We start from the raw sequence: 22708 nt of genomic DNA on the forward strand, positions 1-22708 counted from the left end.
ATTATCTGACATATGAAATAAAAGATACAGTAATGATTATACAGCCTTCTTGGCCTTCAGATTTTCTTTAATAGCAAAATCTAATGACTGCATTATTTAATTTTTAAAATGTTTACACAATAATTCCTTTATCTTCTCTCATTATACAACTTAGTTAAGAAAAACTGAGCATCTGCTCAGTTTCAAGTATTGGGCTAAGCACTGAAGATACATAAGTGAAAGATATACTACCTGTATTAGGGGAGCTTATAGTCTTGGGAGAAAAATAATCGATTAAAACACAATGTACCAAATGCTGGGCAAAAGATGCTATCAAGGTACAGAGGAGGGACAATTAACGCAATTCAGAGATGAGAAGAGTCCATGAGTAGGTGATGCGTGAACTAAGTCTTTAGAAAATAGCTAGCCAAGTTTAAGAAGGAGGAGAAAAATGGCTTTTAATGTAGAAGGATGGGCATACCTAAAAGCAAGAAAAGCGAGTAAGCAGTTGTGTACATAGTGGTACAGTTACTAAGTTAAAAATGCCTGGATTATGACAATTTTCTAGCTTAAAATTTTCTAGAAAATTATGACAATTTTCTAGCTTACATGTATAAGCAACATGTAAAACTGAAACAAACTCATATCAATACTAAGTGTTAACAGTTTTTCACTAAATAATTTTTTCCAAAAAACTTTGTAAAGTAAAAAAATAACTGTGTTTAGTTGTATTTGTTTCCTTAGTCACTCTGATATGATTAAAACACATTAATATTTTATTGTTAGCAAACTATGAAAATTTTAATTTCTGTGCTTATATGGATTTCCAGGATTTTATGATTAAGAATTCTCTTCTTACGAAATCAACCAACCAGAACATTTTTCTTTCAGAATGTTCTGAATATGTACTCTGTTATACATACTGATAACTAAAATAGGAAAACTAAAATTTAAACATTACAACTAAACACATAACATGATCAGTATTATTCTCAAGGAGTAACTTGAGGAAATGGACAAACTCCTAGTTAAATTATGTACTTGTTTCTGTGCCTGAATTCACTAATGGGTTATGGTTTCATGAGTTCAATACAAGTGCTATAGTTACAATATTCATCTGTGTAACTTGTATTTTTTCTGACAAAGAACTTTATTGTTTTTCTGAAGCCACATCACAAGGGTTCACAGAAGTGAGGAGTTCAATAAATAATCTGAGTATACTGGCAAAAACAATAGTAATAAAATGAAGAGTGAACTGGCAAGACTGAATAAAAGATATGATTAGCAACAGTCAGGTTTGATACATCATCTTGTGAAGATGGTATTTGGGACATCTTACAATCTTTTTTAAAATCCTCAAAAATTGAAGAAAACCCGGTTCAGATTTCTATTCAAGTTCTACAAAAATCTTTGTTTTTAGATGACTAAAAATAATCATGTATTATCGTACATTGCTTATTTACTCCCAGTAAGCTTTCCATTTCAACATTGTCATCAAACCAGTCATATCGACTCTAACAATTCCCTTGCCAATACCTCCTTTTTCACGTTGAGTAAAAAAGATGCCACAATAGTTGCAGCGACCACTAGGGGTACCCTCTGTTTCTCTATCTCTGTTACCAGAGAAGATTGTGTGGGAGAAGTCTCCTACGGCTGTTCTGGATAAAATACAGTAGAATAATAATAGAATTTAATAAAAAAATTTTCCAACACACTGTGTTTTATATTTCCATAAAACTGAGGGATTTATCTGTATAAAAATTTTAAGTTAGGCCAAGAGGGAAGAAGTATTTAAAAATCCTTATTTAATAATTTTTTACCTGTCTGAAACAAAAATACGCATTGAAAACATTTAACATCATAGTTTACTTCTTTCCATTTCTAATTCCTATCTTCTTGGCAGCTATAAACACGAAGATGAATAAACCTAAAATTACCCTTATAATATTCTCATACTATTTTCCTCCCAAGTGTGATCACATTTTAAGAGCCTTAACCATTGTTAGTTAAATGTTCACAGAAAAGAGTAGATGTATGTAATAGCTATAATATTACAAGTAGGCCTCTCTCTTTGCCCTACCTGTTTTAAGTGTATGGTTACAGCCTATTAGACCTTATGAATTTATGTGTACAGTGTGAAACAGCTTACAAAGTAGGGTTCCATTTATATAAAGTCCTAAAACAAAATTACTCTATGGTGTAAGACCAGTGGACTTAAATGTCAAGGAATGTATTTAGAGACTACTTTTAATGATCTAATTGCATTTCTAGATATTAAGGACTCTATTCCAACAAGATAGACAATATCAAAAAATTGCCAGAGACAGAAAAATAAGTCCTATGATGATTGTTCTCAAAGCAGATAAGCCAAATGACATGTAAATGATTACTAATCCACTGTGCAGGGTTAGCATAGTTCTAATAAACTGATAAATCTGAGGATAACTGACTTAACTCAGTTATCAATGTGAATTAAGGGATCCTACTTATCCAAAGATACAATTCAAAAGAGAGCTAAAACCTGTCACCAAATTTACCTAAAACAGCAGATGGTGAATTGCAAAGCAGTAGGAAAAAAATGTGATTTGTAATTTATTAAATATAGCATATAGAAGTATAAACTAACACCGGTTAACAAATTAAGGTAAGAATACAATGAAACATGCATCGTGCACATTTGTAATATCCAGCTGATTACAGGGAGCTTTTTGAGGTATTTCTCTAGGTCCTCATTTAGATACAGAGGAGCCAGTTCTTTATGGAAGTTAAAGTATAGAGAAGAAAGAAAAAAGATTCTCAAGAAAAGAGGAAGAATGGAAGTCCCATTGTTTTCTGTACCTAGCTCTTTAGAAACATATAATGCAATAGGCTGAGCCAAAGGATTCTATTTTCTCTTGGCCTGTTTTTTGCATTGGACATATTACATACTGACACTTATTTCAAAATTACTGCCTTTCCCCATTGGATCTTAAGCATCTTTAGGAGTTTGGCCAGATTCTGGGAAAAACTGAAATTAAAGTTTTTTAATTTTTATTTTATTTATGATAGTCACAGAGAGAGAGAGAGAGGCAGAGACACAGGCAGAGGGAGAAGCAGGCTCCATGCACCGGGAGCCCGACGTGGGATTCGACCCCGGGTCTCCAGGATCGCGCCCTGGGCCAAAGGCAGGCGCCAAACCGCTGCGCCACCCAGGGATCCCGGAAAAACTGAAATTAATTCAAGATTGTTGTTAGTCTTCCCAACTCCATTTCAGATTTCACACCTCCTTCCTTCAGATGATTGACTTCCTTCTCATCTATACCCCCAGATTTCACCAGGACCTGGTGACTCAAGGCCTCTAGTCTCAGTACCCTAAGACTACTGTAACTAAAATTATTCTCTCCTACCAGTTGCACTTTCCATTAAAGTATCCTGTCTTTCAAAGAAGCTAATCTTGGGTAAGTAAGGAGAAAAGTTTTATTATCAAACAAATTCACAAAATGCATTCTTCATTATTTGCACCTTTAAAGAGAGCCCTAGTTAATAACCCCAAGCAGTCTCAATTTTATATAACTTTCAACAGCAACACAAAATGGAGAATTACTTTTCAAAACAACCTAAGGGTAGGTTGGAGGTGGCAAAGCCTCACCAAAGCCTTGGAGGAAAAACAGGTTTATTATTTTCTCCTTTCCTTTCCATACATGCATTGCTATTGTAGCTCAGTAGGATATAAAACAGATTTTAATAAGTGATGCTTCCGGGGGTCCCTGGGTGGCTCAGTCTGATAAATGCCAACTCTTGATTTCAGCTCAGGTTATGATCCAGGGTTGTGAGATGAAGCCCTGTGTGGGGCTCTATGCCCAGCCTGGAATCTCTATGAGATTCTCTCTCCTTTTCCCTCTATCCCTCCCTCAACCCCTTCACACTCTCTTTCTCTCTCAAATAAATAAATAAATAAATAAATAAATAAATAAATAAATAAATAAAATCTTTAAAAAAATGTTTCTTCCTTTAAAGAAAAAAATTACTGAAAAATTTAATACTAAAGAATTTTAATTACATTACCTTATATTACACAATAACTAGTTTAATGTTTGCATACAGCTATTCATACAAGTGTACACACATTTTTGTATAGCTGCAAGGATAATGTATATACTCTGCTTCCTTTTTTTAAGATTTTATTTATTTATTCATGAGAGACACAGAGAGAGAGGTAGAGACACAGGCAGAAGGAGAAGCAGGCTCCCTTTGGGAGCCCAATGAAGGACTCGATCCCAGGGCCCCAGGATCACGACCTGAGCCAAAAGTAGATATTTGAATAACTATTTTATACAGAATCTTTGCTCTTTCATAGGAATATCAGAACTTCAGAAATGCTTTTCTAACTCACTTCCCTTCCCAGGATTAGCTATAGACAGTAAAGACAGTGAACGTACACCACTATTTTTTACCTATACACAATACATCATGATCCTTAAAGTATTAATTCACTTTTATTAGGATTCTATCTGTCTTAACTCACAAAGTCACAAACTGGTTTTTAAACAATGGGGAGATTTGCATATTGACTATGTTGAGAAAAAAATGTGTTTTTATAGTAATTTGCCAAATGATACATTAAAGACTAATTCTGAATTCATTCTCCCCATAGAAAATTTCCAAGTGATTCTTGCAGATACCTTAGAGGGATTTGATCAGTTACTGCCACTAGTACTGAGGAATTATACTATCCAATGTAGTAGAAGGATTTAGTTTAATAGGCTATTTCTAGCTTTGTAATAGACTGGCAGTACTTAGAGGTAACTCTCAGAGCTCCCCAAACACACAACCCTTCATGGATATACAGACTCATCAGAGGAAGCTCTTGATATTAATATTTTTGCATTTATAAACACGATATGTTTTTTTATTTTATTTTATGTATTTATTCATGAGAGAGGCAGAGGGAGAAGCAGGCTCCCTGTTCCCCTGGGGGGGGCGGGGCTTAATCCCAGGACCCTGGGATCACGACCTGAGTTAAAGGCAGACGCTCAACCACTGAGCCACCCTGGAGCCCCTATAAATGTTTACAAAGATTAAAAAATAAATAGAATTAGACTGCACCTGCACTTCTCTCTTCACACTTACTGCTTTGCTTATCAAATATTCTTCAAATATTTCAAATATTTTCTTCAGTGTTGTCTTTTCACTCAAAATTAATAGAACCTCAGGTATATGGTGATTGTCTAGTCTTTGACACACTTCTGATATATTCTAGGTTGAAACACTATTTTCTTTCGATTCTCATATTAAGATGACAGGCATCTTCAATTATCTGTCTGTGGACTGTCCATTTGGTCAATTATCTGCCATAAAATTTCACACTTGAGTTAAATTCTCCTTTGGACTCAAAGTCTTTCCTTGTCTAAGTTAAATGCCTTTTCACTCTCATCTTATACCCTTCTCCCCTCCCTGCAGTTTGGGTGATCTGTACTTAAACAGAGTTTAGTATCTGAATTAGGAGTGAATTTGCCATAGACATATGAAAGACATTTTTCACATTCAAAAACTATAACCTCTTTTCTTGTACTATTTTCCCTTCTCCTAGTGCTTTCTCCATTTATAAAAAATAAGAGTTATTTGTGCAAACTTATATATCGAAAATTTCTAAATACTAAAAAGTAAAAAATGAGAGGGAAAAATACCTGTTTATCATGTGACATGAAATCATCTATTTCCATGGTCCTGGTGTTATACAACTTTCCTGATAAACACACTGAGTATCTGCAGTGGCGATGCAATCCACAAGCTTGGCAGGAACAGTTTTCAGGATTCTTCAAGTGAATACTTACATTAGAATAATTTTCCACCCGTTCCTGAAAACAGTTAGAAAATGTAATGAAGCTTTACAAGATTGGAAAAAACAACAAAATAAAACATAAAAGAACCTAACCAAATTAAAATCAATATTGAGAATGACAATAATGGGGTAAGATATAAGAGCAAAACACATTGGTATTTCTTGCTTTAACACAGAACACACAGTAGATATTTGACAAGCTATTTTTAAATTTAAAAAAAAAAGAATTTATAATTTAGGCTGTTAATTGAAAAGAAACCAGACTAGAAAAAAAATTAGTTTCATATCCTTCCTACTTTTGAGTTAGTATTTAGTGCTCTTCAGATTTTAATTTACTTTTCTTTCCTCCTCTCTAGTATAAATGAGGCATTCTAGTTAAAAATAGAAAAACAGAGGGACGCATGGGTGGCTCAGTGGTTGAGCAACTGCCTTTGGCTCAGGTCATGATCCGGGGGTCCCGGGATCAAGTCCTGCATCAGGATCCCCACAGGGAGACTGCTACTCCCTCTGCCTGAGTTTCTGCCTCTCTATGTCTCTCATGAATAAATAAATAAATAAAATATTTTTAAAAATAGAAAGAAAGAGCAGCAAAAATTCAGGATACTCTAATAAAAAAGATGAATTCATTTAGGTTAGTCAAAAATTGAGAAAAACCAGGTCACTTCAGTCTCTATTGTGTAAATTGTATCATATTTCCCACAAAATATTCCAGAAATAATTTGATCATCCTATGGCCGTTTACTAAAAGTACTATGGAAAAAGCAAGTTGAAAGCAGGATTGCTGGGTGGCCAGTACTGATATGGACAGTCTAATGGCTAAATTAGTAATGAGTAAGCAAACCAAGAAAATATTTGGCATTCATAAATAAGCTTTATTAAGCTGTACAATTACTTGTGGTTGCATATTTTTGCTCACACTCTAGGCCTGTGCTAGATACTACTGTCATAATTAGTAGTATAGATTAGGTGTTACCATAGCATTTGAACTGCACACAGGGAACATATTAGCAGGGTTACTAATCCACATTTGTATTCTCTATCAGCCTGATAGTAATTAAACATTCAGTATACTGATAGTTTCCTTTTTAATACTGTATGATTCACAACTATATTGTATTTTGTCTACTTTTAATATTTCTCATACTTCATGGCAGTTTGTGACAATGTGTCACTTACAGGTGACTAAACCACTTTCCCTTCTCTTTCTTGTGGTACTTCTGGAAGCACATCCGAGATAAAAGCCCTATCAGTTTGGCTCTGTGAGTGACTACAATATGCAGAACACTCTCGTTGATTTACACTGGACATAGAACTGAAAAATAACCTTTGTTGGGTTAAAGCTATTAAGATTTTCATTGTTGATCTGTCATATTATTTTTGTAGCATAACTTAGCTAATTCTGACCAAGATCATACTGATTATTTATGTCTCTAAATGTTTAAACTAATATTTTCTTGTATCTCACAGTTATTATTTCAACATCAGGTAATCCAAATTCAGCACAATATACCATAGTATAGTTACACATAATATAGCACAGTGGCATGGACTTTGGAGTCAGAGAAATACTAGGAACTTATGATTTCTAGGTTTAAAAATTGGCCTAATTACTAGCTGTGCAACCTTGCATTACTCAATTCTTCTGAGTCACAGTTTTCTCAGCTCTAAAACAGAGAAAGAATAGTGCCTTCCTCAGGGAGTTACTCTGAAGATCAAATAAGATAGTTTGCATTGTATGCAAATTATGTGGCAAAGTTAAGTGATCAATAAATATATGCTATTTTTCTATTGAAAAAATAATATTTATACCATGTTCTAAGAATGTGTTATGTATTTTACCTTCTAAGTAAGCAAATATTTCCTTTGAAATTAGATAAATATTTTCTGTGTCTGAGGAAGAGCGGAGTTTAGAGAGGTTAAAAACTGACCCCAAATCAAAAAGATATATATGATGGCCCTAAATTCAGCCATATTTCAAACTGAAGTTCTCTATTTCTGTAATCCCATAAGTGTCCCTTAAACCCAAACCATCTGTGGCTAATTTATCAGTTAATTCAAGACCAAATAGGCCTTGGATGAAGCCAATCTCCTGACATAAATGAGGTAGAGTAGCTAACGATTAGAGTTCTAGAGGACTGTTAGGAACTTGAACTTCTGTTACCCTACCATTTTTTTTTTCCTTCCTGCTAATCATTGGTAGATAGAAATTAGGAGATTAAGAAAAAAGCTCTTAAAAATCATATAAGACAGCCTCTACTATTAGAGACATAAAATAGAAGTCTATGGGATAACATGGAATGCAGTATAAGTCTTATAAATTAAAAAGATGCTTGCCCGAAATTGGTAGAATTATAAAATCTTAAGGTGGAGAAGGATGTCAGAGACAACCCAGGCCAGTATTTCCCAAATTATGTTATGGAAACCACTTATTCTAGGAGATGATAAAAGGTCATGAAAAGGAGGCCCATAGGAAAACACAGATTTGGAAAGTATTACATTCTACATCACCCTCTTGAAGATTTACAGTATAAATTCACACATTAATGTTTCTTGAAAAGTCCTCCAGTCAAGCTTAAAGTTAAACCCACTGTTTCTCAATCTTCTTTAGCAATAAAACTTCCTTCTGAAACAACAATTAACATCCTGTGAGATAACCTCATTTTAATAGATTGGCTAAGCTCTACAGGCATTCTAAAATTATTCATCATTTAGAACTACTTAATTACTGGATACATATAATAAGTGTTATAATAATTAAAACAACAGCCTTCAGAAAAGGTGAGGAACAAGCTGATTATTTAACCAAGAAAAATGCCAATAATTTAGAAGATTATTCAGTCAATAATCAGTTTAATAAATAAAAATAAACTCTCATCTCCCCAACCAGAGATTCAAAAACAAATTAAACTATATACCTTGTATTGCTCTTTCCAGCGACTTCTAGAAGCTAAACTCTCTAGACGAGGCTGAACAAAGCGGTTATCCAAGTAATGAAGAGATGTCAACATATCTTGTGCATATGATTTTTGCCTGGTGCCATCTGTTCAGGGGAACACCAGCAACATATAATCACTTTGCCCTTAGTAAATATCTGTCTGTCTATCTATCTATCTATCTATCTATGCATCTAATTCTTTACAGCCTCCACACCAATGAATCATCCAGCCTCAAATGCCAATAGTGCCAAGGTTGAGAACATTAGGAAATAGTGAAGCAGTTGAATACTTTTTAAATTTCTTCCCATGGTTTTAGAAGGATACCTGGTTATTTGGTTAGAAGCATTTTAATTTTTTAAAATATTAATGAAGTAAAGAAAAAAAACCAATTCCATCAGAGCATTAGGGAAAGGAAAGAACCACAGAAGCCTTCTAATTTTTCCCTGAATACATCAAACTTTTTAAAATTTTAATCCCAGTAAAATTAACATATGGTGTTATATAGGTTTCAGATGTAAATATAGGAATTCAACAATACTATGCATTGCTCAGTACTCATCACATTAAGTGTACTCTTAATCCCTTTCACCTGTTTCAGCCATCCTCCCTACCAACTTTCCCTCTGGTAACTGCCCGTTTGTTCTCTATAGTTAAGAGTCTATTTTTTGTTTGCTTTTTTGTGTTCATTTGCTTTGTTTCTTAAATTCCACATGTAAGTGAGATCATACAGTATTTGTCTTTCCCTGACTTTCTTCACTTAGCATTATACCCTCTAGATCCATCATGCAAATGGCAAGATTTCATTCTTTGTTATGGCTAGGTAATATTCCGTTGGATCTATATAACGCTTCTTCTTTATCCATTCATCTATCACATCAAACTTATTTTTACCTAAGGGTCTTTGCACTTACTGTGCTCTCAGAGAGATCTATGCATTACTTTCCTCCTGACTTCATTCAGTTTTCTGTTTAAAAGACACCTCTTGAGAGACCTTCTTTGAACAATCTAACAGATACTTTCCGTTTCCTTTATCACTCTTGATCTCCTTAATCTACTTCATTTTTTTTTCAAGAACTAATCACTAGTTGAAATTATATTATGTTATCTATTTGTTTACTCATCCATGGTCTGTCTCTCCCATTAGAATTTAAGCAACATGAGGACAGGAATCTCTGTCATAGGCATTGCCATATCCCCAGACCTCAAATAAATGCCTGCCTCATACGCACTCAATAAATATTTGTTCAATAAACTGTAAATGAAATCTCACTTCGGCATTTAGGTAGCTATTCAATACAATGTATTGATAGTCTTTATTAACTTCCAAATTCTGTGTTAGATGCAAGCAGTAAGTATATAAGGTATGGTTTCTTCTTTTACTCTTGGAAGTGAGGAAGGCAAAAATACATTTTCAATACAGTATGAAAAGTCTATACACATCAGTATCACCAGGACATTGACAGCACAAATGAAGGAGTAAAAATGTTACTTGAGTAGGTCATAGTAGCTTTCGCAGTGAAAACGACTTTACATTCACCTGGAAAATCTAGGGTAGAAAGGGATTATATTTTAATGGGCAAAGGCACAAAAGCATGAAACAGCATATAGCTTTTGGTGAAATTCAATGAGCTTAGAAAGGCTGGGACAACACATGGCTATTGAACTACTCTGCTATTTTGAGTCTATGTCCTATATCCTCATATTCACTGTGAATTCTCTAAAGGTGAAGGAACATGATAGATTTCTTTTGCAATTTCCATGTATCACAAATAATAAACAGTATTAAGTTTTTTGATGTGAATGGGCTCCTGGTGTAGTTGATCCTAGAGGGAACAAATGGAGGGCCTTAAGAATGGGTCTCTTGATTTATGCTTAAGTATTTATATTATATTATATTATATTTATTATATTATATTATATTATATTATATTATATTATATTATATTATATTATATTATATTATTATATATTAGGATGTTTAAAAATTGAAAAAAGAAACAAATCCTAATTGTTCCATTTATATTAACTTACCATACAATGTTCCCAGAAAAGATTCATCTAAAGCATTGATCAGAAGAGCCTTCACAACTCTTTCAAAGTGAGTATAGTGGTCACTAAAAGAATCTGAAATTAATTTTAAATATATATTAGAATATACTGATAAAACAATTCTTTAAATAGGTTCCTTTCTCTAAGAAATTAATACTATAAATAGGAGAAGTCACCCAATTATCCTAATTTTATAGCTGCCTCAGTGACTTGTCACTGAGCAAATCCCCATTTTCCAGATTTACTGGCTTCTAATCCAAAATTTTAAGTTGTTATTTCAAATAATGCTCACTTTCCAAACTTACTTAGGGAAAACTGTTCAGAAAATAACTAAGAGATAAGTGGTGAAAAAAAAAACCCCCAAATCATCCCATGTGCACCTAAGTTTAATTATCACCTTAACAATTAGAAAGAGCAAGACATAAAACTTATATAGGTACCATGTTCTCTCTAAAACATAGTATGTATGAAATTTTCCAAGAAATTACTACCCTAGTCAAAACCCCAATGGCTATAAAAACTCCATTTCCCTTTCTGCTGCCCCAGATTTAGGGTTTTCCGTATCAGTTTAGAAAAGTTCTGTTCTCTTTCTCATATCGAATATATAAGCCTTTATCTTCCCACTAACCCAATGCAGCCTATGGAATCATCTATAGTGATGGGCCAGCAATGATGTTAAGCAAAAAGGTCTCTGCTACTTCCAATTGTTCTTGGGTCAAGGTTGACTATGGCTGTAGAAACAGTCTCACACAACCCTTCCCTTGACTTAAATGATCATTACAGAACATCTGCTCTGCCCTGGGCACTGATAAAAATATTAGGGACAGCCTGAGAGTTTCAGGAAAAGTGGATGATGCTGGATGAGAAATTTAAGCAAAATAAGACCTATGTTAGCATTTATTACTGAATTTTGATCTTGCTTTCATTGAAATAAAACAATGATGAGATTTAACCTGGAGCAACATTTTTCTTTATATTTTAGCTACTAAAAGGGCTGTGTAACTCTTTAGGTTTCAGAAAAAACATTTAGTATGCATTCTTTTTTTTTGAGAAAACATGTTATTATAGTATGAAAGTAGCCAAAGTGAAGCAGAAATAAAATTAAATGACAATAGCAGATAACTTGCACCAGGGCCCTTAGACTTTAGAGGGCCTATCTATGATCAATAGTAAGTTACAAAAGAACTGATCACAGCCATTTATATACATATTTTAAATCAGTAGAATATAACTGGAAAATGAAATAATACTTCATTCAATAGCATTCAATTTTGACTATATTTTAATCAACCTCTGAATATAATATAGTTTGGTACATAATTTAATTTGCGAGTGTTAAACTGCATTTAAACTCTACCTAGCGCTACCCAAACTATATTAAGGGGAAATGTTCTGGGAATATTAACACGTGTTGAAAAACAAAAAAAACATAAAATTCCACCCCTGTGCTCCTAAGTTTTAACTATCAAATAAATTGAAATAGAATTTTTTTTATCCCACTGATTTTATCAGTCTTTGTGCTGATGCTCAATGTCACTAACTTGCTGTAGAGTTTGAGAACTGCTGTTCTTTTTGAAAGACCCTTGACAGTGTTTCTTTAGAATTGGAAATAAAAAGAAAGGGCAGAGGATCAGAATCATGTGGAGAGTTTTTGCCTAACCACAGAATCTCTCTCCTACCAATGGATATCAGAATCTCTTCACAAGAGTCAGGAAGGTCTCAATGTCATTGTGCTTGCGTGTATAGATGGGTGGTGGAGGAATTAAGCTCCTCACATTTCAAATTGAAAAAAAGATTTTATTGAGCAAGGATATGCCAGGCATTCTTTCATGTACTTACATGCATTGCTGTATTTCTCTATACAAGCCTATGACGTACAATCAATACCCTTGGTTTATTTTTAGTTAAGGAAATAAATACAAAAAGGATAAAAAATTTCCCTAAGATTACACAGCTAGTAAATGCTGAAACCAGCACTGGAACACAGTAGTCGATTCCAGATTTCATGCTACTATCCCCTAGGTAGATTTCTTCTTCATAGTAGTTAGGTTTGATAATATAGTTCAGAACATGAAATTTTAGACTTGGATTGGAAATTGGAGAAAATATTTCAAATCTCTCATTATATATATATATATATATATATATATATATATATATATATATATATATAGTTTAGAGAGAGGTTGGAGGTTTAGACAGAGAATCTTAAGCAGGCTCCAAGCCCAGCAAAGAGCCTGATGTTTGGCTCAATATCACAGCCCTGAGATCATGCATGACCTGAATCAAAATCAAGAGCTGGACACTTAACCAACTGAGCCACTCAGGTACACCTCAAATCTTTCATTTAAAAAATTTAAAAACTGACCCAGTAATGAAATAAGTTACCCAAGGTCATCCAACTAAATAGGGAAGAATCAAGATTAGTCTGAGGAGCTCAGACTCCTCCAGAGCTTTTTTCAGTGTTCTAAACCTCATATTGGATGAGCTTCTGTGGAGCATCCTAGGAATATTGTTTAAAATTTACTTCTACAGGGGATCCCTGGGTGGCTCGGAGGTTTAGTGCCTGCCTTCAGCCCAGGCCACAATCCTGGAGTTCCAGGATTGAGTCCTGCATCGGGTTGCCTGCATGGAGCCTGCTTCTCCCTCTGCCTGTGTCTATGCCTCTCTCTGTGTGTCTCTTATGAATAAATAAGTAAAATCTTCTAAAAAAAATTTCTTCTACAATTATAAAAAAATTGCAAAAGAATACAGGAGAAAATCAACAATATTTGTGTTTATGCATAACTCAATTTTTCCGAGGTAGTTAATTTCCCCATACTCAATCACAGGGTAATTTAGTCATTCTATTGATTTTATCTTTTATCATATATTAATTTCACATATATGCTAAGACTTTGCTTTGGCACCATGTACCTTTCTTAATGATCTGGCTGTCATTCTCATAGTAGTACTACACAGCTTTACTTAGTGAAATCTTATAACTTTTTATATCTGGTAGGGCAAGTCCTTCTGATTTAGTTTATTGTCTAATTTTATTCATTCTCATATTTTTTTTTCCAAGTGAACTTAGCATTGTTTTGCAAAGTTGAATCAAAACGTTAATGTCATAGGCTCCTAGGTGGCTCAATTGATTAAGTGTCAGGCTCTTGACTGGGGCTCAGGTCATGATCTCAGGGTTGTGAGATAGAGCCAAGCATCAGGCTCCTTGCTAGGCATGGAGTCGCTTTAGATTCTCCCCTTCTGTCTCCCTTTGCTGCCCCTCCCCCAAGAGTTAATTTCAGAAGAAATAATTTCTTGTACTATTTATTGCTTTCCAGAAACATGCTGTCTCTGCTTTCATCTATGTTTTCTTTGCTATTTCACAGTAAAGTTTATTCTTTTACCTATAAAGTCTATGCTTTTCTTTCTAAGATTAAGCCTATGAACTTCATTTTGTTTGATACTATAAATGGAATTGTCCCTCATTATTATCTTCTAAATAATTATTAATTTATTCTTATGTGCACAAGGAAACTCTTAAATTTTACATTTAATGGTGAATCTGGTTATCTTTCTGAGATCTTTTGCAAATACCCAAGAGTCAGATTGTCTTATATATTTGAGGAAAATGAACTTCCCAGCACATCACGAAGCTGGATAGAGGGAGATGCTGTTTGGGAATTCCTGGGCAGTGACTCTGCTTTCTCCCCTAACCCTGTGAGAGATGGGGTCTTGCGAGTGCTAAGTTTATTTCAAGAACCAAGAGAAAAAGAACATAAGAAACTATGGAAATACATGCTGCATCGACTCCTGTTCTCAATCTATGCATATCCTTTCTCTTTGTATCTCAGGTTAAATGAGTCAGAAACTTAGAGCTTGTGTGTGTGTGTGTGTGTGTGTGTGTGTGTGTGTGTGTGTATAATCATATTATGTTCAAATAATGTCTTTTCCTTTTCCAAAGTTAATTTCTGGTTTTACGGGATCCCTGGGTGGCTCAGCAGTTTAGTGCCTGCCTTCGGCCCAGGGCAGGATTCTGGAGACCCGGGATCGAGCCCCCATCAGGCTCCCTGCATGGAGCCTGCTTCTCCCTCTGCCTGTGTCTCTGCCTCTTGCTCTCTCTGTCTCTCATGAATAAATAAAATCTTTAAAAAAAAATTCTGGTTTTACCTCTTTTATTATTGTTGTTCAAAACATCTAGAACAAAGGAGGAAATATTTGTCTTGTTTTTTTTAAAGATTTTATTTTATTTATTTTATTTTATTTTAGAGAGAGTGAGGGAGAGTATGCGCATGAGTTGGGAGAGGGCAGAGGGGAGAATCTTCAAGCAGACTCTGTGCTGAGCACAGAGCCCGACGTGGGGCTCCAGGCAGGGCTCCACATGGGGCTTGATCTCATGACCCATGAGATCATAACCTGAGTCAACACCAAGAGCCACTCAACTGACTGAATCATCCCAGGCATCCCTGTCTTGTTCCTTAAAGAGAGTATCTCTAGTGCTTCATTAGAAGTATATATTGTCTCTTAGTTTAAAATATTGTTATATAAAGGAAAAATATTCATATTACAAATTTTTAAGACTTTGTTTTTGTTTTTAAATCAGACATGGGGGATCCCTGGGTGGCGTACCGGTTTGGCGCCTGCCTTTGACCCAGGGCGTGATCCTGGAGACCCGGGATCGGATCCCACGTCGGGCTCCCGGTGCATGGAGCCTGCTTCTCCCTCTGCCTGTGTCTCTGCCTCTCTCTCTCTCTCTCTCTCTATCATAAATAAATAAAAATTTAAAAAAAAATCAGACATGGGCATTGAATTTTATCAAATGCTTTTTAGAATCTATTAAAATTATGACATGGGTTTTTCTCTTTTGACATACTAGTGGAACCAATATATCAACCCATTTTTAAAAAAAGATATTGAGAGAGTGTATGTGTCGGAGGATTGAGAGGCAGGGAGAGGGGAGAGAAAGAATCTCAGACTCACACCGAGCATGAGTCCAACACAGGGCTCAATCTCAAAACCTTGAGATCATGACCTGAAGCAAAATCAAGAGTCAGCCACTTAGATGACTGAGCCAGCCAGCCAGGCACCCCTAAATTAAACCATTTTTATAGGTCTAAAATAGATGGCTAGATACTATTTTCTTCATTTTTGTAATTAGAAAAAGTATTTCCTTCATATGTCTATTTGCAAATCTATTTTCATCAACTTACTAGGATGTGAGCCTCCTTAACTTAAAGAAATGGGTGTCTGTCCAGCAACTCGATATTCCTATCATACCTTTGAAATCACATCTCCATGTTTTTCCACCCAAAAACATGCTATGTCTCTTAGCACATTCAAATTTTTACATATCACACTAAAGCTATAGAATTTTTCTTCCTTTAAATGTCCATTTGTTCTGTATTTCTCCCCCCACCGAAATTTGTGTAATAAAATTATCTCTATTCCTTTATGTATCATCTTCACCTGTAGAATTGTTTTCTTTTTTCTCTATGGTAGAAGAATGCTGGAAAGACTTTTTAGGTTTAATCTATATATCACTGATGAGATTTTCTGTACTGTTAATTCTATCGTTTACATCTTCCAATAGAGATTTTATTTGACTTCATATTTTTAATTTTCTAGCAACTTATCCTTATCTTAGCTAGCTGTATTTCCCCCTCAAATTGTTCTCTCCTTAATTTCCTAATTCCTTTTCACAGATTGTAAAGCAAATGTGTTATACAATTTTCTTCTGTTTCCTTTAATGAAACACTTTTCATAGGCATTTTCTTCTGAGTCTTCAGGGCAATGTTACCTTTCCCTTGTGCCACAATATGATTTCACTGGCACTTTTTACTTATCCTCCAAAAGAGAGTTCTAGGATTTAATATTTGATGTAAATGGTTACAAGGCTGTTCCTAGGCACACTCTGTGTTATGTTGATGGAATTATTCTTTTTAATTGCTAGATGGAGACTAAGTTAATGTTTGCTTTTAATCTAATTTCCAGCATTCTAGCAAGTATTTCTCTAGCAAGGCACTAGTAGACTGAGATGTACATTTCTGTCTATACTTTCTTCTCTGTCACTGAACATATTATAGAGCACTAGAAAAACAATATAATCATCAGTATTCACAAATCTGAAGGTTATAACTACCCACGTATTGTATTATAGTGTGTGTACATTATGGGTCTGGAATACAATGGACCACTGCTAGTCTTTTCTTCCACTTTTTATCATCTTTTCTGGGAGCTGCAGTTTCAAAATAAATTTAGAGAAATACTGGGATTTATGAGAAGGAAAAAAGATCATGATTGTCTTCAACTGCTTCAAAGGTATAGCAGAAGAGGAAACTATTCTGAGATGTTATAGATATATCTCCCAAAGCCAAATGGCAGATAATGAGGAATTGACAAAATGTCTTCCTATAGGTGGAACTGTTCTCTTCAAAAAGATAAAACTGCACTGGCTACTCACTGTAATTCTCACCCGAGGAGTGAATTTGGAACTAGAAAATGTTTTTCCCAAATTGTGATCATTTATGTTGACTATCAGTAGTTGTCAGTGTTCTTAGAGAAGTTGGGAAGAGAATGAATTTAGGAACATTAACCCAATTAGAGCCTAACTAAGGCCACAGTGTAATGTTCATTATTCATCACACAGGTTATTACTTTAATGAGAAAAAAATATTTTTTAAAGAGTAAGAATTAACCTACAGCAATTTTTAGAACACTGAACTGACCTGAAAACTGCCTTATGTTTAATTTTATTATATTCATAAACATTGATAAATATTAAAAACAAGTCATAAATTATCACTGAAATATGTGGGGTTGTTTTCGTCTGACTTTAAAGAATTCTATCACATCTAACATTTCTCTGTCTTGAAGTATAGACCCAAGAGCCTTTAGCCTATACACTTATCTGAATCATCCATCCATCCAACTAACAATGAGTTCCTATATCGTATCATCAACTTTAAAGAGTATGAGAAATGCAAAGAGAAGTGAAGTGGATTAACCATTGAGGTTATTTTTTGGAAGTGGGTATGCCCATATATTTGGCTCTCTTTATTGAGTTTTACTTTTCTACATACCATAAAATTCACTCTTTTTGGTATACAGTTCTATGAACAATGCATAAAGTTGTGTAACCGCCACAACAACCAAAAAAAAAAAAATAGTTCTACATGACCCCAAAACTCCTTTATGTTACTGCTCAATAATTTAGTTTTACACATACTGAGTCTGAGGAGTCTGAAAGATATGCTGATGGAAATGTTAAATAAGATGAAAAATTGTGACTTGGGCTTTGGAGAAATCTGTGCTGGAAATAAAAGTTTGGCAGTTTTTGCCCATAGACTGAGCCAAACTTATGGGGAAGAGACTGCCTGAGGCACAAACAAGGGAGTTTGAGGATGACCTTTAGAAACATCAATATTTACACAGCAAATGCAAAAAGAGGAAAGCAATATTATAAAGGGAAGGCCAAGATAGAATGGTACCACAGAAGCCAAAAAGAGAACTTTCTGAAAGAGAAAGTGGTTAATTGTTGGTGGCCAAGCCCATGACAGTAGCATGTTAACATAAGAACTGAAAAGCATTTTGGCAAATAGGAAGTAATCACTAACTTTAATGAGAGCAATTTCACTGAATTGATGGGTGCAAGAGCTCAACAATGCTTTGTAGAGTTAATAGGAAACTGGAACAAAGGATAAAATTTTAAATAGTGCTTAATGAAACATACTAACTCAAGGGAGGAAAGGTATGAATATGGCTACAAGTTGAGAAAAGACAACTTTAAGCATAAAACCGGAAACTGCAATTAAGAACATGCAAGGTGGGATCCCTGGGTGGCGCAGCAGTTTAGCGCCTGTCTTTGGCCCAGGGCACGATCCTGGAGACCCGGGATCGAATCCCACGTCAGGCTCCGGGTGCATGGAGCCTGCTTCTCCCTCTGCCTGTGTTTCTGCCCCTCTCTCTCTCTCTCTCTCTCTCTCTCTGTGACTATCATAAATAAATTTTAAAAAGTTAAGAAAAAAAAAGAACATGCAAGGTAAAACGTGCTGCATAAAAAATGAGATTCATCTCTCTCTGAGTGGAGATGCTCAACAGTAAAAGCAAGTATAGAGCTTCTTGGCATTTACCCAAATGAGATGAAAACTTGTATTCATAGAAAAACCTGCACACCAATATGCATAGCAGCTTTATTCATAATTGCCAAAACTTGAAAGCAACCAACATGTCCTTCAGCAGGTGAATGGATAAACAAATTATACGTCCATACAATGAAATATTACTCAGTGATAAAAATAATCTATCATGCCACTTTAAGAAATGGAGGAAACTTAAATGCATATTATTAAATGAAAAAATTCAGTCTGAAAGGGGTTACATGCTGTGTAATTCCAACTATAAAACATTCTAGCAAAGGCAAAACTATGGAGACATTAAAAAGATCAGTGGTTGCCAGGAGTTCAGTGGAGAATGCAAAAAATGAATAGTAGAGCACAGGAGATTTTGAGGACAGTGAAACTATTCTGTATGATATTGTAGTGATGGATACCTGTTGCATCATTATGTATTTGTCAAAACCCATAGAATGTATAACACAAAGAGTGAGCCCTGAGGTAAAATATAAACTACAGTTAATAATGCTGTATCAATATTGGCTCATCAATTTTACATGTACCAAACTAATGCAAAATGTTAATTATACGGAACCTATATATGGGAGGGGTCATGCAGGAATTCTCTGTGCTTTCTACTCTTCAGTATATCTAAAATTGTCCCTTAAAAAAATAAAAGCATAGAGATGTAGTACAGAGAAGCAATAATGAACTTTAATTTTCATTAATTAGCAGGAGAAAGCATGGGTATGTATCACTGAGAAAATGTTCTCTCACATTCTATTTATAATTTTAATTTAAAATATTTATAATTATAAATTATAATATATTATAATCCAGAATGAGGGGATATGTCCTAACTGATTTTCCCTAAAATTTCAGTGTCCAGGTAGCAGGCAAACAAGTGACTACTGATGTAAGGAAAGTAGTCATTGACTTTTGAAATACAGATGCTTATCATTGGCATCTCTATATGATGAAACTGATAAATTTCTTGAAATTTAATTCATACCTCAATCTACTATTTTATTATAAATCATGAGATTGATATTGAACCATGTTACGCATAATTTGAGTAAATACTACCATTTAAAAAACTGGAAAGAATCCATTCTTGAAGAAAAAAATAAAAAATGTATTCACCAGAGTTGTAGAACATCATAAAAACAATCTTTAAATTTATGTACAACTATAAAGATTAGAAAAATAATACATATTTTAAGATACCCTAAAGTGTTAGGGTTATTTATGTTTGTTTTTATTAACTGTAAGAAAACATAAAGATTCTAACTTCCAATGTCTGATAAGTTTCACTGACACTTCAATAGGCCTGATAAAACCAATGGTTCTCAAAGTGTGGTCTGTACACACCCAAAGTCCCCAAGTCCATTCAAGGGGATCTATGAGATCAAAGTAATAACATTAAGATAATCATGCTGTTTTTACCATGTTGACATTGATAATACAAAAAATAACTATGGGTAGGGCAGCTGGCTCCCTAATATGAATCACGGCAGTAGCACCAAGACCAATAGTAATTACTGTAGTCATCAATGCTATACACTCAGTAAAAAGCTACTTTCACTGAACAGTGTCCTTGATAAGTAGTAAAAACTATTAATTTTATTAAATCTTGAACATACATCTTTTTAGTATTCAGTGGGATGAAATGGGAAGTATGCATTAAGTACCTATGTTGCATCACAGTATGATCAATCATACTTTGAGGAAAAATGCAGCTAGGAGCTGAAAAAAACCTCATTGATCATGAAATACCATGTTTACTTGAAAGAACAACTGACAGGGGCCCTTGAGAGGTTTAGTCAGTAGAGCATGAAACTCTTTAAAAAAAAAATTGAGAGAGGAAAAAAAGAGAGAGCAGGAGCACGAGAGAGACAGACAGAGAGAGAGAGAGAGAGAGAGAGAGAGAGAAACTGAAGCAGACTCCATGCTGAGAGCGGAGCCCAATGTAAGGCTTGATCTCATAACCCTGAGATCATGACCTGAGACAAAACCAAAACTTGGATGCTTAACTGACTGTGCCACCCAGGCACTGCAAGCATGTGACTCATGATCTCAGGGTTGTAAGTTCAAGACCCACACTGGGTATAGACTAGATAGATAGATAGATAGATAGGGAGAGATAGAACAAACGATTGATAAACAATGGATATTGAAGCATTTGTCAAATATTAAAAAAAAAAAAAGAACAAAGGGAACTATGATTTCAAGAACTCATTGCTATAGATTTAAAAACCAGACTTAAAAAAACAGATTTTTGGGGATCCCTGGGTGGCGCAGCAGTTTGGCGCCTGCCTTTGGCCCAGGGCGCGATCCTGGAGACCCGGGATCGAATCCCACATCGGGCTTCCGGTGCATGGAGCCTGCTTCTCCCTCTGCCTGTGTCTCTGCTTCTCTCTTTCTGTGACTATCATAAATAAATAAAAATTTAAAAAAAATTAAACAAAAAAAACCCAGATTTTTAAGTAGAAATTAGAATTTTAGAAAATTTGTATCTGCTACTACTGTGAGCTTGATAGCTTCCCCATACTTAAAAAAATTCTGATTAGATTGGTGGTAATATTAACAAATGTTATTTAAAAAGTATTATATAAAGAAATATGTCAACATTTGGAAGATCTACATAATCCAGTGAACCAGTATTTTCCAAATGATTAATGCATGATGCTATAAAGTCATGTATGGGTAAAAGATCCATTCAAACTACAAGACAGATTAATGGAATGCAATGTAAGTAAGTACTAAAAAATCATTTATATGGTTTCAGATTCCATATTGCAACTAACTTTAAGAAAAAAATCACTTATTGAATTGGGGTGTAGTGACAAATAAGAATATCCACATTATTTTGAAAATACTTTTAAAATCTTTCTCCCTTTTCCAGCTACCTATGTGAACAAAATTGTTCTCATCTACTTCAACCAAAACATCAAAATACACTGAATGCAAAAGCAGGTATAAGAACATAGCTACCTTCTATTAAGCTATATATTAAATATAATTATTAAAATGTAAAACAGTGACATTCTTATTTTAAATAGTTACTTTTAATACAAATGTTATTTATGTTAACGTGTAACAAGCTTATTAATGTTGGTTAAAGTCAATTAATAAATATATTTTAAATTTCTTTGTTTTGTATTTCTACAATGGTAAACGTTGATAGGTATAACCCACAGAAACAAAAAGCTCTCTGGGGTCTTCAATAATTTTTGAGTATAAAGGGTTCCTGAAACTACTAGAATAAACTATTTTCAGAGTGACAAAGTTATCTAAAAATAAAACCATAATTCCTAATCAATGACTTAGAACATGATAATAAAAGGCTGATTTGATACTCAATATAATTGAAGCAAGTGATAAAACATTTTCTTGATATTAACTTACAAAGAGAATTCTGTTTTACTAATTTCAGTTGTGATGTAGTCAATTTTTCTCCTTGCTGTCTTTTATTCTCTTCATCACCTTCCTCATCTTGAACTACAAAGTCATCAATAATATAATCATCTCCATCTTCATCATATTCATAATCATCCTCCTCCTCATCATCATTATCATCATTCCTTGGGCAGGATTCCTTTTCAGAGTCCTAATTAAGTTAAAATATATCCTTCAGTAAATTTTTACCTTTAAATTGTCAGTATGGAATATGAAATTAAAAGACTAAATCTGAGACCAAAACAATGATCCATGGAAATTAATTTCATATTGTAATGTTTAAAAAAAAAAAAAGTCTTGTCACGTTAAATGTTGAACTTTTGGAATTAGGAAGAATATACCTTGGTAAATGCTATAAAGTGTTTAAACTGGAC

General features: G+C 34.3%; 1 protein-coding gene across 9 annotated transcripts in view; it reads right to left on the bottom strand.

The window, feature by feature from the left end:
• Positions 1–22708, bottom strand: part of CCDC82 (coiled-coil domain containing 82) — a 34598-nt gene that overhangs the window by 6146 nt on the left and 5744 nt on the right. For 6 of the 9 annotated variants that reach the window (XM_055320696.1, XM_055320698.1, XM_055320697.1 and 3 more), the window contains exons 3-6: positions 22284–22485; positions 10768–10860; positions 8716–8840; positions 5646–5816 (exon numbers count right to left, since the gene is read on the bottom strand). In XM_055320696.1, the coding sequence (XP_055176671.1) occupies positions 5646–5816; positions 8716–8840; positions 10768–10860; positions 22284–22485 (591 nt within the window). Of the gene's footprint in view, positions 1–5645; positions 5817–8296; positions 8424–8715; positions 8841–10767; positions 10861–19002; positions 19372–22283; positions 22486–22708 lie in introns of those variants that run through there. The other 3 variants (XR_008663856.1, XM_055320700.1, XM_055320699.1) reach the window with 3 other exon arrangements.

Source organism: Nyctereutes procyonoides, unplaced genomic scaffold (assembly GCF_905146905.1).
Source record: "Nyctereutes procyonoides isolate TBG_1078 unplaced genomic scaffold, NYPRO_anot_genome, whole genome shotgun sequence".
NCBI lineage: Eukaryota > Metazoa > Chordata > Mammalia > Carnivora > Canidae > Nyctereutes > Nyctereutes procyonoides.